Genomic DNA, 18,847 nt, shown 5'->3' with positions numbered 1-18,847 from the left:
ATTATCACTCAAATCTGCTCTCATCGGCTTTGCAGAGCTACATAGAGAGTTTCAGCTCGTTGTTCAGCCCTGTTTTAGTTCACTCAAGGCACTCTTACAGTGTTTTGCCGTAGCAGGCAGCTGTTTTCAGTGAAAAAGCTGTAAAAACCCACTGTACACTACCTGCTCAGCACCAAACAGCAGACAAACGCAGCTGATGAAAATATTGAAGCATTTAGTAGCTGAAAAGTCAAATATTTCTCTTAGGAGTTAGTAAAGACCAAAAATGGAGCTAAAAGAGTGAATATTGGCCAGAGACACAACTACAAATTGTGATTAATAACTGTTTGCAAACAAGTTTGCTACATTAATTTAAAAGGTGATCTATCTATCGATCTATCGATCTATCGATCTATCTATCTATCTATCTATCTATCTATCTATCTATCTATCCTGAAACAGGTGCCAGTAATTGATTTTGTAGTAGTGACAGAAAGACGCTGTTTATTGATCAGTTTCAAGTGCCTGAGCTCTGCTAGACCTCACACAGATGTATGCTGCATTATGTAAGCTCTAATAAAGGGCTGTTTCACTGTTTTGGCTTGTATGTTTCCAGGACACCAAAGAAGCGGACAAAGGAGGAGCCCCGTGTCACTCAAATAGGACCCCTTCAAATTCATGGGAACATCGAGCTTGAGTACGACGCCCTTGTGTTACTGACAGACAGGACCATTAGAAACTGTTATTGTGTAGACAATGACATTTACTGCAGTTTTATAAGAGCAAGAGTATATTTACAATGACAGCTTCACTGTCACCCCCTCCCTGCCAGGTCAGTGATTATTCCAAACAGTCCAGATTTGCAGCCCTCTGCTGTCACCCGCTGTCCAGCCTCGCCGTCGTTCACCCCCTCCGGCCCCCTGACAGTGTGCCCTGCGCTGCTGAGAGCTGCCCTGCGGGGGGAGGGGGGACGCAGGCGGTGCTGCTGCAGCGCTACACTGATGCCAGCGGTGACGGACCTGGAGTACAATGCCTTTGTTATGGGCCAGCCTCCACACAGTCATCAGATCCTGGTGGTGTGCGTGACTCTGCCGGTCAGCATGCACGCAGCGCCCGACCACGACGTGCTGGAGCAGCTTTACAAGAGGAGGAACAAGCACAGAACCATGCCGTGTACTCAGGTGTGAATGCTGTCTAACACACGGAGAAAATAATAGAAACACAATAATAAAATACAATAATTTGGGCCCCCTCTTATATACTGCATGTAAGCGTCATTACAGTCTCTGATTCACAGGGTGTGCATCACTTGTTTGTTGTATCACTGTAGGTAAAATAACATCCAGTTTACATAATCAGCAAATACACTAAACGTGCAGAAATTCTTCTTCATGTTGATTCACATTCTACAAAAACAACACACTCTATAAAACAAAGACTCAGCGAAAGACAATCAGAAGGCTATTGCACATTTTGTATGTCTGGAATGTTTTTGTATGTTTTTTTTCCAAATCTAGTGCCAGATAGATTCATTTCGCCTGGTGAGGTACGAGATGTCGAGAGAGAGGGCCAGCTGTGGAGTGGGGAACATCCTGCTGCAGCAGCGGCATAGCGCTGCTCCTGGGATGGTCCTGGTCAGTAAACCTCACTGCAGGCTCTGCTGGAGTCTGCGTGGCTTCCACTGGGTGGCAGCAGCAGCGCTTGCCTGAAGCAGAGGAGGCAATAGCATGGGGGGGAGGGGAGGATGGTGCCAGGATGACTGTAGTAAGGTGCTGTCCTTTCTAATAAACCCAGACATTTATTATAAAAGTACTGTAGGCTGACAGGCAGTGAGGGATGATGCTTCTTAATTACAAAAGGTGGCTCTAATTTTTAGCCCAAAGTCACTGATTTTAGCTGTAAAATGAAAAATCCCTCCGTCAGCCCATAAATCAAACAGCAATTACTTGAATCATAATGACGTGAAAAATGCTTGCACTCGAATGCTTTGGGCCAAAAGGTCTCAGAAACTCAGGAGGAGCGGCTGTTATGATACATGCAGCACACACTGTAGGTTCCTCTATTGCGAAATCAAAAAATAACTGCATGACTGACTTATGTTGTGAAAAGATAGAATCAACACGGTTGTGCAAATCACGTCTTTGCGATCTAAAAAACGCACCAAATGATGTGACTATTTTCTATTTTCACACATGTAATGTTTATTCTCCTTGTTCATGTGGCAGATGTACATCAGAGGGAAGCTGCTGTTTGTGGGCTACGTATTCAGTGGCCACAGCCTCTCAGTCAGGGACCTTCAAAACCAAATCACCAGAACCAGGGGAGACTACAGATTAGGTCTGAGCCTCCCTTCAGACTACAAGTTCAGGTACCGCTGCACCACATTCACCAGTGTGAATCTGATTTACTGTAACAAGCTGATCATCACTATAATTCACTCTCATTACTAAACAGTGATACAGAGTGAATGCAAATGTAACTTAAAACAACTGAGAAAAGAGCAAATGAACTAAATAAAATGATCTTTTTGAAGCACATGTCAGAAGACAGACATACAGAATTGATTTGATTAAGTTTATTACTTTGGCTCTGTTCATAGTTTTTTGTCCTTTCCTTGCAGTGACACAGTGAATACTCCAGCGGCCACAGATGCTCACAGCTCACAAGATGCAGCCCTAAAAAGAGGAGATGACATAACGCCGCCTGCTTCAGTGGAAAAAGCCAATGAGATGTATGTGACTGACTTAACATTTCATTGATTCCTGCAAATTCCTGAAATGTGGCTTGACGGCTCACAACACGCATTTTCTGTAATTTATGCGTTGTGCTCTCCTTAATATTCATCACCTTGCCTGCGTTAAAGATACGTGAATTACCTGTCTAATGTCTTCCTCCTGCACAGAAAAAACAATCAAGCTCCTGAGCAATCACACCAACAAGGCAGAGACACTTATATCAAACCAAAGAAGACTCCAGCACTTCCTGTTGTTCCTGTTGTCACACACTGAATTAAAAAAACAAAGTCCAAGCTGTATCAACTTCAGGTTAATGTGCAGACGCCTCATTTGCTGACTATGCAGCTGGCACCGCTGATAAAACTAATCTGTAACTGAAATGCAAAATGCCCTTCAACATTAGGCCTCAAGGAGTACACTGAGAGGCCTGAAGATCTATCATCAGAGATAATCTGAAGCTTCAGTGCTCTCTGAGTAAAGTGGGCTTTTCATCATATGTAAACATCCAAGAGAGGAAGAAGTATGAGCAGATTTAATAAAAACACCACCACCATCCAGTGCTGTTTCCTTTTTTCTTTAACCTCCATTTAAGTCTCATTGAGATTAAAAACATCTTTCTCAGCGTTGTTCTGGTCGACACAGGGAGCAGAAAAATGACGCTTGCGGACATAAAACAAACCATTGCCTGTAAGAATGACTGACTAATCAACCCGGTGACCAAGTCACAGCATGATGAAAGCACCACCGATGAATAATGCTTTATTTTTTTTTAGTTTTACTTCCTCCACTGAGCATCAAATACAGCTGACAAAGTATCAGTTGGCGCCCATTCATATTTCTGGCTTCTTAGTCACAGCAGTGGCGTTAATATTAGCAATGATGATGATGTATGTGGAAAGATATGTGCGTGTGGCACTGGAAAATTCCTGCATAATGATGAGCAATCATTAAGTCTACAGAAGGTAGAAATGTTGATCTGATGGGAAGCAGATTGTGGTTTATACAACAACAACCTGCCATGAAGGCAGTCAGGATTTCCTCTCTTATGGCTTAATGTTACGGTCATTTATCCTTCAGTCACCAACCTTTTGTTTTGATGGACTCTGGTGGCTCCTGGGGACCCCTAGCGGACTGTTAACAGAAACAAAAAGGAAGCTCAGTGGGTCAGACCGCTGGCAGGCAGCCAGTGAGGCTCCAGTGAGAATGAACTCTGCGCCGCAGGACTACATGCGCCGCTCCGACTAAAAAGCGCAGAAAATGGTGATTTTTGGCAGATAACTTCTTGTGGATCGATTTTCTTGCGATGTTCCCGGACACAGCGGATGATCTGTTCCCGCTGCAGTGATCCACACGAGTTGACAGAAGAGAAACGAAGCGAATGAAGCGATGATGAGCTCAGGTAAGTGGCCGAAACTTGTTGCTCGTTGATTGTGGCTGCGCGGCCGCTGCTGAGAACTACAAATCAGGAAATTCAAGGATCTTTTTTTGTATCAATTTATAGGGTCAGATAACATTTTTACACAGGGAGAAGCGATGCAGCAGATGTAGAGTATTTACTGTTGGCTAATTTTCAGCTCTCAGCCTCTTGTTGTGCTTTTTAGAATTAAAGTGAGTTTATAACAGAGCAGATAAAACTGTGTGTTTGTGCAGGTAAGTGACTGGTAATCATGTGATTTTTAGAAAAGCGTTATAGTATGTGAGGTGGAATATCTCCAGTCCTTTCACTTGTGTGTCACTCATATATACAGCACATCTCACTCATTTCCTTGCCTGTCAAAAAGTGGATGATTTTGCCCAGAACATCCAAATAAAACTTGCCCAGAGTGTTTTTGTAGATTTGTTGAGAGTCATACTGTGGCTCGCCGGAGAAGGAAATATGTGATTTGCTGACGGGAAAAATAACAACATCCCTTCCTGCCAGCATCTCACTGTTGAGGACGCCACAGAAGCTTTTAGGACACCAGTTCTGCCAGATGTACCAGTTAGCGTGACTCTCCTCCAGTCCCTGCACCCCCTCCTTTGTTTCTCTCCCCCTCTTCATCTCCCATCTGCTCCTCCTCCTCTGCCTGTTGACATGGGCCATTAGCCGGATTACTGTGCTGCTGTGTGGAGTGGCAAACAAACGCCACTAACATGTGATATCTGAGCCCCCGGCAGGGTTTAGCACTTTGCAGTCATTTAAACTAAGCTGTCACTAGGTTAGGATCAGTGCTACAGAGCTAAAGAGTGAACCCTCATCGGGGTAACATCTGTCGTACGACATCTGGATCCGTACTCATAATCTCTTTGCTGTGTTTCAGATTTTGTTTTGATTCAGAGGAGATAACTTTACTCAAAATGTAACGTGCATGTCTTTTGTTTTCCTCTCCTCAGGTATGCACAAGCCACCTGTGGCCCCGAAACCAAAGCTGGCCCAGCCGCAGAGGCCAGGGCTGTCTCCCTCAACACCCAGAAGAGACATCCTCTCGCTCCCGTCTCCTGGCACGCCGAGGAGGGCCAAACCAGTATTGGCCCCCAAACCTTGCCTCTCCAAACTCACCACTGCTGTGGAATCCAAACCACTGGCTTCAAAGAGCCTGCACCAAACATCTGTAGCAGAAACCCCGCGGACCGAAGGTCTTCTTAATTCCCAAAATGGAATACAGCAAGAGAACAAAAAGCCAGATTGGGATTATATTATTCCTATTTGTCTGTGTAGCCTTGAAAACTGCATGTGCGTCAGGAACTCAGACTTGAAAACGCTGCACAAAGGTAAAACTGAGCAAAACAGAAAGCTCCTTCCCACATCTCGAGGTACTGTGGATAACAGTGGAGAGAAAATCATCACTTCTTCCACCAATACTCACCTCACGAGCCATAAGCCTCTGCAAGAAACATTCACCTTAGACAAAAATCTCAACACAGACGTCAATCCAGTGACTGTTAGACCGTCCCTTCCTCACAGAACATGGAGCGATGAGGCAAATGGCAACGTAATACTTCACAGTGCACCTGGGCGAGGACCAGAGGAAGATGCTCTTGGCTCGGAGCAGATGTCTTGTGTGCCCCAACCCAAACCAGTCCCAGCAACCCCTAGGAAGCCCGTCCCCGTCCCTGTACCACGGAAACCCAGGATGGCCGTGCTGACCCGCCAGGAAAAGGTGGAGAAGGAGAGGGAAGAGATTATTAGCCAGGAAGGGAGGGATGTGGACGTCAAAGAGGTGAAGGTGTCGTCAGAGGGGAAGTGCGGCTTGTCACCGTGTGTCAGTGTACCTGTTGAAAACAAGCCGCCAATATTTCTGTCTGCGAGAAAGGCCTGCGCTATGCCAGCCCCTCCGCCCAGGAAAAAGCCTTTTCTCTCTGCACCTGAGAAAGCAGCGACCTCTGCTCCTCAGACGCTCCCAGAGGATGTGGAGGAGGAAGACCTGGGTTGGGACAGCAGCAGCTATGAGATGGAGGTATCGGTTGACAAGGAGGACGAAGAGGTGGAGAAGGAAGGGGCGCATGATCAGGAGGCAGTCTACACTGACTTCAGTCCTCCTTCTAGCAGCTCGCTCAATGCAGCGGAGCTCAGCCGGCCTCCTGCCATTGCTGTGACGGCGGAGGATGTGCTGGTCAAGGTAGCTCCGAAGAAGCCCCACAGGCGCAGCAGCCCGACGGTGTGGATGCAGAAGAACGAGTCCTCTGAGGAGACAGAAACAGAGAAATTAGAGGATGATGAGAAAAAGCAGGTCCTCCCTATAGAAGACTGCGTGTTGAGGGAGAGAGTAATGAGGGAGCTGCCTTCTCCTCCAGACAACAAAACAAGCCCAAACCTCTTTACAGCCGGAGCCGTCGAGCCCTCTCGGTCCAGCCTGGGCAAACAGAGAGCCAAGTCGTTCTCTGGTGCCGACCTCATTCGCTCCGACGGACAGAAGAGGAACTCCTTCTTGAAACTGCTGGACTTGAAGCTCTCCGTGAAGATGCTTCCCAAGCTGAGAGTAAAAGGAGGCCAGAGCCCGGACCGCACTGCCAGCGACGACAAACAAAGCGTGGACGGGGACAAAGACGGCCGTCAGCATCTCAGGGCCGAACGGAAACTCTCCTGCCCGCTGATTGGAGTAGAGCAAAGCGTGGACGGAGAGGAGTTTTCACCTGGAAGAGAAGAAGCTGGTGACTACGAGAACGTCCCTCACTATGAGGAGATACCAGACTACATGAACGTGCACGTGGGAAGGGCCGTTACACCCCCTCAGGCCTCCTTCTCGCAGCCGACAGCCTGGCAGGGCCCAGTGTATCATGATGAGGACATTTATGAGGAGCAGGAGCCATATATGTCCTTTGAGAAAAACACTGGACGACAACAGTGTCAGACACCAACAGGCTGTGAGAGGTAGATCATGATGGCTTTCACTTCTGTCCCTGAGTTTCTCTCATTACCTTCCATCCTGATCTTCATCCTGTGAATCTGTTAGACTTTAGGTGATTGCCCTTGTTTCCTGAAAGAGATGCAGGAAACTACCTGAGGCTAATTTTTCTGCAAAAGATCGAGTTAAATATAGAGTGACTCTTCATCCTGTCCTGCTAATGTAATTGCAGATCAGTTTTTGTGTTGTTGTTGTGTTTCCATTCCCTTAACCTTCTTCCACATTAATCGACATTTGCATATAGTGCTTGTCATCAGTTTTTTTTATCATTTCATTTTTAATTTCAAGTAAATCATGTGTAGTTTTACTTTTATTTTTACTTTATTTTTAAAATCTAGAACTACTTTCACCTGGAACTACTTTTACTACCTCACTGCATGCAATATACTTTTTTTTTTTTTTTTTAGCCCAGGATGGCAAAGTCAAGACCCGCCCTACTCTGCCTCTGATTGGCCAGTCATTTGTAAAAGGGGAACATGTCAGAGAAGCAGGTCCCATTGTCTTTGCGTCTTTTGTTACAGATTCCTGTCAGAGGAGTTTGACAAGTATGGTGGCGCACGTGCTTACACAAGGTGTTGATGGAGTGTTGCCAGGCTTAATGATTTAGATTGCTCATAACCTTTTGAAACGTATACTTCAAACTGTACACTATTATCAGAGGCAACACTTACACCAGCCAACCATTGGCTAAGACGGCAAGAGTGTGTGAGTTTAGTTCAAAATGTCTGTCAATAAACGCAGAGCCTACAGGGTGTCATGGTGTTTGTCAGCAGTACGCTGCAGCGTGGCAGCCGTAAAAAAACACATGTAAACTCCAAGTGCCAGTCAGAAGGGAGCATGGTTGTTTGGTATTGACCTCATCAATAATCACATCATTTTTTGAAATTTTCAATGAAAATGAAACACAAATATTATTAATCACACTAAAATCATGACTCATATTGCAATATCTGTCAAAGTGATCACAGTAAAATCATTCAGCCCAAAAGTCTGTTGTTATCTTGTTATGCAGATTGTGTTCAGTGCTCAGGTTTTGAGATACACAATCGCAATACGCTGAGATTTTTACCTCCACTGAAATACAATGGAGGCGATAGGATTCAATTTGTGCTGTTCTTAGAGCAGCAGTGTGTCTTTCCAGCAGAAAACATTATACATTATATAAGTTATTTGGGTGAACCCATCCTTTAAAAGTTTGTCTAGAACAGCCAGCCTGGTTCTTAATTAGCTCAGTTAAACTTTTATTATGTTTATGTATCGTTTGTAATTATCCTTTTATGCTAAGCATGTTGTCTTGTTAGTGGCCAGTGAGCAGAAGTCAGTTGGAAAAATAGGATTACGGTTTGTGTAACTGTACTGCACAGCTTAGTGTGTCACCCCCGTGTAGATCGCACTCTGCAACAGTCACATGCTCAGAAACACGCCGAGCGGCTCACAAACAGAGACCAGTCACAGTTAAATGCAGCAGTTATCGTAAACCTGCCACGCAGTGTAAGACTCCAGCTTGCTGGGTGTGCTGCTGAGCATTGGCCCATTTCTTTTTGTGCATTTTTGTTCAGGGAGGTGCTGCTGTTTCACATGTAGCGCTCCCTCAGGGAATTGCGGCATTTTAGATTCTAAGTTTCTCTTTGGTGCAGTTTTCTTCCACAATTCACATGTAGTCATTGCAACGCTGCAAGGTCAGATCAGCAAAGTGTGTGATGATTTGTGTCCGGTTTGGCCAGCGGTTCTGTTTCTATTGGACATGGCATCATTTAGCCAAACTGCAGCTCTGCGACTCGATGCAGGCAGCTGGACCCAAGGCTAGTGTTATGTGACAGTGCCGATGATTATCACCAAATGTCTTTTCCGGTTGTGTCAAGTACTCTGTTTCCTGTGTGTTCTTTTTTTATGACTCCCACTAGATCAGAGCAGGAAATGTTCGAATGCTGCTGGACTGACGTATTTTCTTTTCAGAAAGACACTCTCCCCCTGATTAGATGCTGACGCAGGTGTTTTTATTTCAAACCTCATCTCTTTTGCCCTCTTCTATAAAAAAAAACATCCTCATTTTTTTGTGCTTTTTGTACAAATCATGCAGCATGTGAATGACTAAAGGTGTGTCATCGGGTGCTGCATTCACAGGGTTTTTGATTGATGCCTGCAGCTGCTTATGTGTGTCCAAAACACCTTTACAGTGTGTTCAGGCTCTGGCATCTGCCTCTATTCTCTTCTGACTCCAACATCCTGCCTCTTTGACAGGAGCTCTGTCGATGACGAGGTGGCACCCCTGGATGACGGCCCCTCAGATGATGACATCTTGGCCAACACCTCTGATGAGGAGGACGACAGCAGCTCCATCTCGAGTAAAGGAGACCCTGAGCAGCGAGAGGAGAGTCCGGTGAGCAGCAGGACCTGTTTGATTTATGACCCTGGAAGTGATCAGAAATACTTCCTGGAGTCATCTCACAGGGTTTGTTCTTTGCATCCTTTCAGAGGTTTTTTCTTGGTCACATGGGGAAGAACTTTTCTTCCTTTTGACACTTTAACTCTTTATTATTGACCTCATGTATATCAGCTACATGCAGTAGGTAGTAAGAATTCTGCATAAATACATAAAGAAGCACAGTGTGTATCCGCTGTGAGTGGTTTTGTTTGAGCAGACGGGATTGACACAGTGATTTAACACACTGCTTCTTAATTCTGATCTGTGGTTCTTTGTTAGACACAGAGCGGACAGAAGAAGAGCAAGATTCACCACATCGCCACAGAAATTATGAGCTCTGAGAGAGTGTAAGTCTTAATTCGTCTTTCAGTCAAATTCTACAAGCATCCATAGTTTTGGCTTTGTTTCCCCTGGTTCTGAGATATCTACCTCCGCTCGAGTTCATCTGAGTTGAAAGGAACGTTATTTGTGTTGCTCCCAACATTGAATCTCATCCTTGAAACGGTGTCCCGTTACTTTGGTTAATCCACATACGCCCCTGTCAGGTTTCACAGGGACTGTTTTCTCTGGTAAAAAAAGTGAGAACACAGCAAGGTCTGCTTGGCTGTTGAATTTTAAAACTGTAATATGTTTTCATGCTGTGACCATCACAGACAAAAGTCCATTCAACACCACCGTATATCTCAAAACCTCGGCAAATAAAACCACATTTATCAGCATGGTTGCCATTAGACTTAAGTGAGAAAATACATGGGTGAAGTGACTAACTCCACCTCCACCTCTGTAACGTCTGTAATGCTTTGTCCTCCCAGGTTTGTTGATGTCCTGAAGTTGCTTCATGTTGTAAGTACTCCCACACATCACCCTTTGCTGCACACGAAAACAAGCTCCATGTTTGCTGTGATAAGCTGGTGTTATTCTGTGTACGTTGTATCTAGCGCTAGTCTACTGTCTGAGCCCACATTCTCCATATGTGTTTGATTACGCGAGCCGCTGGGGCACACCCCGTGCAGGATAAGACTGTGCGTAGACCAGACTCCCCACAGTCTCGCCCGCACGCCTCACATTCCTCTCGGTTTTCCCCAGACTTTGAGTAGTAGTGTGATCTGACGGTAACACGACGCTTGTCTGGATTTCACTGTTTTCTCCTCGTGGTGTTTTGAGAAATTCAATCCGTGAGGTGAAAATTATATGATGATCTAGTTTCTTTGCTGTACTTCCGTCAAAATATGTTTGAGAATTTTTAGAAAACACACCCTATAATTGTATTTGTATCTACTATCTGACCAGTGTAACTCTAACTCTAACCGACCTAATCATCCTCTCTTATAATCGTAAAGGTGAAACTATTTACATTTGAATCCACTGCCTGTGACATAAATGTACAAGGAGCAAAACCCCATTTAAAAGTTACAAATATCTTAACTTTTGGAAAGTTAAAGTTGGAATTGTGGAGGCTGCGTGCAACAATTTCTGTATCTGTATGTATGAAACCAACAATCTGGCGTTTACACCCACCTCATGCAGCAATTAGCTGGGTGTGCATAGAAAGCAGGATTTTAACTTCTCTCAGACTCGGCTTTCATTCTTTATAAACAGCAATTTTTGACACTTTTGCTGTGTACAGCTGAGTGCAACACTTGATGATATCCTGCAATGGTTACCCAAAAGTGTGAGCTGTTAACCCCCAACTTGAAGCGATAACATATCTCCCTCCTCTGACGGCAGGCTTTAAACTCCACCATCAAGTGTGTCCGGTCAGAACAACCATCAGACGTAGTTGGACGACATGTAAAAATTAGGTCTTTTCAAGTGTGCCTCCACCTTTACAGGCATTTGCAGATGCAGCCCTGCAGTCAGAAAAGTTCCATACAGTATTCAACCAGTCAACAGGCACTATTGGAGCATATTGATGCCTTAACTGAGTCCTATGTGAGCCTGTGTTCACAGTCCAAGTCCTATACTTGGTCCTTTTTCATGAGCTGTTGTTTTTCTGCTTCTTCATTTTCACAAGAAAGGATGAGTACGGTCATATGAGCAGATGTTTTGGGGAGAAAAAGGCCACGAAATAAGATTGTAGTAGTACTGAGTCATAAACAATGACTCCTCACTGCAGAGCACAGACAGGATGTGCTTGGGTCTCTATAGACTGTAGAGGAATGGAGTCCAGTAATGAGAAACAGTCATAACATGTTTAAACGAATGTTGAGGTGACTTAGTGTTTGCTCTTTCTTCATCTCCACCAGGCACTCAGCCAGCTTTCCACCAAGTGATCGATGATAACATAACGCGCCATTTGTTCTGTGTTTTTATCTGAGTTATCCGTTCAGTCGTGTTTTTAGAAGTGCTTGTTTTATGCCCTGTTTACTGATTCTGTCAGGTGAAAATTCACTCTGTCCAAAATGTCAACTTTCCAGCTAAATAAAACAGCTTTTTCTTATCTCATGAAACAGCCATATTTCTTCTGAATTCCCTTCCGAATCCTTTTCCACATGACGCTCCTCCCTCGAACTCAGCTGTTGTAGTAGGACCACATCACGCATGTTAACCACAGGAGCTCTCAACTGGCTGCTGAGTCTGCAAGCAGTTTTATTTGCCATGTGTCCCCTTAAACCACAAAGAAACCTCGACATCATCAGAAAGAGAAGCAGAAACTGCACCCTCTGGCTCTTTTTTTTTTTTTTTTTTGCTTTTTTTTAGTCCTGATTCACAGTATCCTGGAAAATTAAGAATGCTTAATGCGAGTCAGGTGTGTGTGTAGGTCATGGGTCAGCAGTATTTTTCTGACTTTATCTTTTATACTTAAAGGGACAATGTGCCTTAGAGCTTCCTGGAGCTTTCTAATTTGTAGTTCTGTTTTTGGAACCATGATACATGACCTGTATGTTCTAGCCCAGCCTCATTGAGATTCAATACTGGATCACCATCGTGACCCTATCGTATGCATTTTCAAGAGGACAAAACAGTTTAGTGAATACCTCATTTGACACACTCCAGGTTTTCCCCTCTGTCTCTAAGTTCCTGTATTTGACCATCTGACTCTTTGTCGCTCTCCTGATCTGACCCACAGGACTTCCGTGATGCGGTGTCCAAAGCGTCTCGTCAGAGTGGGAAGCCTGTGATTGAGGAGCGGCTCCTCAACCAGATCCTGTACTACCTCCCGCAGCTCTACGAACTCAATCAAGACCTGCTCAGAGAGCTGAGGCAGAGAGTGGCTAAATGGTACAACGCATTCATTACATTCATTGTGACTGACTCAATGAGCAATTATGCACCATTAATATATGGCCAAATGTGTGTAGGGACCCTTTCACAATATTTTTGAGGCCACTGGAGTCAAAGAACTTTACTGGCCCGCACAGAACTGTGACCTCAACCCTGTTCAGCACTTTTGGCACAAACTGGGTCAAAGGACATGAGCCAGGCCTTATTGCCAAACATTAGTGGCCAGCTTCACTAATGCTGTTGTGCCAGAATGGAAGAAAGTCCCTGCAGCCAGCTTCCAAAGTCTTCATAGAAGGGTGGAGGGTGTTATAGTAGCATATTAACATTCACAGTTAGGAAATTCGATGTTCAGCAATCACGTATGGGTAAACTGTTCAGGTGTCCACATACTTTTGGCCCTGTAGTGTGTACTTGAAAACCACATTTCTGAAAACATCTGGTTTTGCAGATGTAACACATACAGTTCACATTAGGGCTGCAACTAACATTTATTTTTGTCGGTTAATCTTTAACTATTTTCTCGATCAATCGGTCAGAAACTTCAGTCAGTGTTTCCCAAAGCTCAAGATGACATCCTCAAATGTATCGTTTTGTCCACAACTCAGAGAGATTCAGTTTACTGTCACTGAGGAGTAAAGAAACCAGGAAATATTCACATGTAAGAAGCTGGAATCAGAGAATTTAGACTTTACCAATAATTTAATAATTGGCAACTAATCAGTTAATGGTTGCAGCTCTAGTACACATCACATTTTGATTTACTGTATTGACTTACACCACATAGATGAATAAGGTGAAGTAACTAAACTATGGTCAGAGTGTGAACCCTGAGGGAGAGAGGTTTTCTGTTTTACTGTCTTGTTGTGATGGCATTGATTAAGGTTTTATTCCTTTATAAGAGAAACTATGGCCCACTTGTTTCCCACAGTCTAGAGTGACTGGAAAAGCTACCCAGTGTCACCACTGTCACCAGTCTGTAAACCTGTTTTCCTGTAGGTTACACATCCGTTCTGAAGGAGGTTTATCTAACTCTATGTTTTTCTGTGTGCAGGGATGAGAATGCGCAGCTAGCGGACATCTTCCTGAAGAAAGGGCCCTATCTGAAGATGTACTCCACATACATCCGCGAGTTTGACAAGAATGTGGCTCTACTGGAAGAGCAGAGCAAGAGGAACCTAGCGTTCGGCGCAGTGGTACGGGAGTTTGAGGTAATGAGGCTTGCTTGACCTGTTTTCTCTGTCTGAGGGGGCGTGTCCTTTGGGTCAGTGAGGTTTTGTTGTTTATTCATGTGTAGAGGATGTGCTGTCATTTTTTTTTTTTTGTAAAGGCCAGTCCACGCTGTGCTAACTTGGCCCTGAAGCATTACCTGCTGAAGCCTGTTCAGAGGATTCCTCAGTATCAGCTGTTGCTCACAGGTACAAATACATACGAGTCATTTTCACAGCATCACGTTCGTAGTCAGTTTAATTTCTTGACCCAGTATCTGTAAGTTGTAGTTAAGGGCTCCTAAACTTTGCATGTTTGACCAACCTGTCGTGTCTCATCATAGGCCTCATGCTGCCCTCTGCTGTCCATAAGGACAAAGATCGTTTGGAATTTCTCTTTTGCTCCTTCAATCCTCATATAATAAGATTTTTGAAGTGCAGCCCAAATCAGATTTGGTGACATAACACAAGCTCTAACATGAGTGAGCTTAGTGTTTCATGAATCTAATGGGTCAGGGCCGATCCCTCAGTACCGAAATGTGAAGAATGTTCCTGGCGTCACTCTTGTATAATTGTATTATGTAAGCACCTGCAGACTTTTTTATCCAGGATTTTAATTTCAGATTACCTTCCAGGAATGTACTGCACAGTGCTGAGCACTTGTAGCCCAGTGTGCAGACTGGCTTTCACTTCGACTGTTGATCCTGACTCTTAAATGTTTGTAATTTGCATTTCAGACTATCTGAAAAACCTGTCTGAAGACTCAAACGATTACAAGGACACACAAGGTAAACCGAGGGCTTTTTTACACTGCATCTTTATACTGTGAACCCACCTGATGGTGTCAGTGGAATGAAAATGCTGTCTGTCACACATGTGACCTTGTCACATTTTTATCCACTTAGCTGCCCTTGCACTAGTGAAAGAGGTGGCCAATCATGCCAACGACATCATGAAACAAGGGGTGAGAGCCAACAAGAAATCAGGCATTCACTCTGTCTCCCATTAGCATGTTAATAAAATGCTCCATGCACGTTGCTGATGTCCTTTTTTTTTTTTTTTTGTCTCAGGATAACTTCCAGAAGCTGATCCAGGTGCAGTGCAGTCTGAATGGCCACCGTGAGATAGTCCAACCTGGGCGGGTAAGACCACAACACAATCTCACTGTTGCAGCCTTCGATTGTAGCACCTGATCTTCTCAGCAGATGGAGTTCGCCCAGTTATTGTGGAGTAGCAGTAAATTTCCTTTTCAATTTGAAAAAACTTTTGTCCATGTTGACGTAAAAGATTTCAGGCTTGACCTTGGAAGTAGCTGCTGACAAAATAAAAGGTTCTCAAGGTATAAAATGAAGCTGAAACATCAATTAATAAAATTGATTTAGGAGTTTATGACAGTTGATACAATAATCAGTTGCCTTATTTGTTAGTCATGAAATTTAAAGCTTCTTGTCATTATGATGAAATCCAGTTTTGCAAGAACTATTGCAACAGATTTGCTTCATTTTCAGAATGACAGTTCGAGTCAGACAATACCCATCACGCACCACAAAACAAGCAAAACAACAAACGTGACTTAGCGTGTTCTCTTGACATTTCTGTGCTCCAGATCTTTCTGAAAGAGGGGATCCTGAAGAAGCTGTCCAGGAAGGTCATGCAGCCCAGAATGTTCTTCCTGGTACAGTAAAACCTGTCTCTTCCTTCTTTTTTGTCACTCTCAGGCCTATATAACTGAATTATAGTATTACTGCAGTGATCTGCCTAAGCCAATTTCCTGCAGACTGTCCTACCTTCAGTTAGTCCAAAATATGTTCTGTGAAATCCCAGGAGATGCTCATCTGGCTTCCTTTTGTAACTCAGGCTTTATACAGTCATGCATCTAACAGGACTGCTTTGCTGTAAAGATCATAAGATCGCTCTAGATCAGAGACCTTTTGAAAAGGAAAGAAATGAAATTATGCTTCTTTGTCATTTCTCCTTTAGTTTAACGACACATTGCTGTACACCACTCCTGTTCAGTCGGGCCAGTACAAGTTCAACAACATGCTGTCTCTGGCTGGGATGAAGGTGAGAGCCTCACGCTTTATTTTCACTACACTCTTCATCTTTTCACATATATGCAGTATATATTATCACAAGATGTGTTCTACACTGCCATCACAGCTCATGGTGAAAATAATTACAGGTTAGCAAACCGAGCCAAGAGGCCTACCAGAATGAGCTGAACATTGAGAGTGTGGAACGCTCCTTCATTCTCTCAGCGAGGTAATAATCAGAAACAAAAGACATCTCTTGTTAATTTAAGAACATGTGTTGTTTCATAAGTCATTTCATAACGTATCCAGTGTTTTTCCTTGAAGTGCATAGGTCTGTGAATACTGTGTAGGTGTGCAGTCACATTTCTTCTCTCTGCAGTTCAGCCACAGAACGAGATGAATGGCTTGAGGCCATTTCCACGGCGATCAATGACTACACCAGGAAGAAGATCAGTTTTATATCTGGCAAGCCGCTAGAAGAGGTGAGATAACAGCTTAAAAGTGAACCTCCTGCATTTCCTTTTTACAGTGTCTGAGCCTGTTACAGTGATGATACATACAGGTCTAGTTTATACTGTATGTATGAGCAATGACAGTTAAATCCTGTTTATATATATATAAATATATAGGTTGAACTGAGTAATGGTGGTGATGGTGCTCCTTTGGGATCGAAAGCCCCTATATGGATCCCGGACCCACGCACCACCATGTGTATGATCTGCACCTGTGAGTTCACCCTAACATGGAGGCGACACCACTGCCGTGCATGTGGGAAGGTAAGGAGACAAAAAAAAATGTTCAGATTTTACTCATATTTGACCCATATTTTATTATTTAATTCTGTTGTTTTGTTTTACATCTCATGTTATACATTCTCTTTATTTTTATTTTCATCCTTATTCTATCTTACTTTTATTATCACTGTCAACTGGGTTTTATTCTCTTTTATTATCTTAAATAAGGAACAAAATAACATATTTCATGCTCCCATCAGGTGGTGTGCCAGTCTTGTTCCTCCAACAAACACTGTCTTGAATACCTAAAGAACCAAATGGCAAGAGTGTGTGACCAGTGTTTCCTTGTTCTTCAGCAACAGAAAAGTGAGTCTGGCTTCCATCCAGCACTGTTTGCCTTTTGATCCAAACACACTCTCATCCTCATATTTTTACGTTTTCTTAGGCTGAGACATCACTGTGGATAAGACACGGGCACCTTGAATTCTCTGTTTTTTTCTCTGCATTTAAACAACTGCATGTTGCGCATTTATTTCTGTTCATCAGGTGAGCAAGCCCTGACAGCAGCCGTATCCCCTGGAAACAGAGCTACCTTTGCTTTCTCCAGGAAGCAGAAGAAGATACCTGCGGCGCTCAAAGAGGTGACACAAGCACACGATCGACATGAGCTGTGATGCGGCGACAATGACCTGATATCTCATCAGATGGGTTTTTACTTGTTTCAGGTGTCAGCGAACACAGACTCTTCCATGAGTGGGTACCTGCAGAGGTCAAAGGGCAACAAGAAGCAGGGGAAGAGGCTGTGGTTCGTCATCAAAGACAAGGTCCTATACACGTACGCTGCAAGTGAGGTAAGGTCTCTTGCTTTCATCAACAAAAGCTCAGCGTCATGTCATAATTCACCCAGACGGTTTCAAGAGTTCATATCCATCTAACATCCATCTTTTATTGTGTCTTCATGCAGGATGTCGCAGCCTTAGAGAGTCAGCCCCTGTTGGGGTTTATGCTGAAAGTTGATTCTTTGCAGAAGACACAGTTTAAGCTCTACCACAAAAACACCCTTTACTACATTTTTAAAGCTGATGACGTCCAAACAGCACAGAGGTACAGCATAAAGAGAGAGCCACTTGTTGTTGTATATCATGACAGTAATAATTATACTAATAATAATCTTTTTCTTTTTTTTTAAACAGATGGATCGACTCATTCAAAGAAGCCACAGTGCTTTAATCTCCGCTGACAGTGTGTTCAGTTGCACTTTTTGGCCCTTGCCTGAAAATGTTTTACCTCAGTGCTCTCTGAATTCTGCATGAAGCATCTGGAGACACCGTTAGTTGCACTGGAATAAAATCCAAATATTTTATTGTCTTCATCAGACATACTGTTGTTAATTTTTCATTGTTTTTGGAGCACTCTGTTGTGGCAGAATCACACCGCAATCATCTGTAGCTATTTTAGACTGCTATACTTTGATTTTGCCACATTTTAAGGTTTTTTTTTCCCTAAAAACCTGCTTGTATCTCCGTAGCGCAGATGTGTTAGTTATCAATAGATTTGTAATGAATACTGACATAAATTTTGTTCCACATTTACCAAATAATTTTAGAGGTTGAAACAAATCAGATGTTTTGTATTGCTTAGGAGTAAGAACTTTATTTCACTGGTGTGAAACAGGCTGTAGAACACACACTGTGCACACTAATTTACAGACTTAATAGTGTATCACGGGAATATTCACTGCTTGAACATAACTGTACCATAATGTGTATTTCAAGTAACTCAGATGGCTGTACATAGGTTATATCTCTACACACATATAACGTGTAAATATAATGCACTGTAAATTTAAATGTTCTCAAATTTCACTGAAATAAATTTTGGTTTGCTGTCGTTTTTGTGGTGGTCAGCTGTACAAAGGGGGGTTAATAGAAAATAGGCAAGAAATGACATAAATACTACTTTTACTGTAACTAAAGAGCTTTTTGAGTAGTAGTCATATTTTTACTACAGTATTTTTTATTGAAATATCAGACATCCATTTCATGATAAAAACATGGTTACTGCTGCAGAAATACCAGCAATTGTACAACTGTGCATCAGCAAAGAGCAGCAAGTTGATTCATTGT

At 43.3% G+C, this 18,847-nt stretch overlaps 1 protein-coding gene across 2 annotated transcripts; it reads left to right on the top strand.

Annotated features, from left to right (window-relative positions):
* Positions 1–3,788: 3,788 nt before the first annotated feature.
* LOC121608381 (FYVE, RhoGEF and PH domain-containing protein 6-like) lies at positions 3,789–18,611 on the top strand. 2 transcript variants are annotated; one of them, XM_041939640.1, is made up of 21 exons: positions 3,789–4,113; positions 5,088–7,065; positions 9,341–9,479; positions 9,810–9,871; positions 10,337–10,367; positions 12,595–12,746; positions 13,801–13,957; positions 14,077–14,164; positions 14,692–14,742; positions 14,860–14,918; positions 15,025–15,096; positions 15,561–15,629; positions 15,935–16,018; positions 16,137–16,216; positions 16,367–16,469; positions 16,617–16,763; positions 16,982–17,087; positions 17,268–17,362; positions 17,447–17,572; positions 17,686–17,825; positions 17,915–18,611. In XM_041939640.1, the coding sequence occupies exons 1-21, from the start codon at positions 4,101–4,103 to the stop codon at positions 17,949–17,951; spliced, it is 3,789 nt and encodes a 1,262-aa protein (XP_041795574.1). In that variant the 5' UTR covers positions 3,789–4,100; the 3' UTR covers positions 17,952–18,611. The 2 variants fall into 2 exon arrangements, with proteins under 2 accessions (XP_041795574.1, XP_041795573.1); XM_041939639.1 differs by having other exon boundaries at positions 3,790–4,113; positions 9,804–9,871.
* The last annotated feature ends 236 nt before the right edge of the window (positions 18,612–18,847 follow it).

This window comes from Chelmon rostratus, chromosome 6 (assembly GCF_017976325.1).
Source record: "Chelmon rostratus isolate fCheRos1 chromosome 6, fCheRos1.pri, whole genome shotgun sequence".
NCBI lineage: Eukaryota > Metazoa > Chordata > Actinopteri > Chaetodontiformes > Chaetodontidae > Chelmon > Chelmon rostratus.
This window is presented reverse-complemented; position numbering and strand designations above follow the sequence as displayed.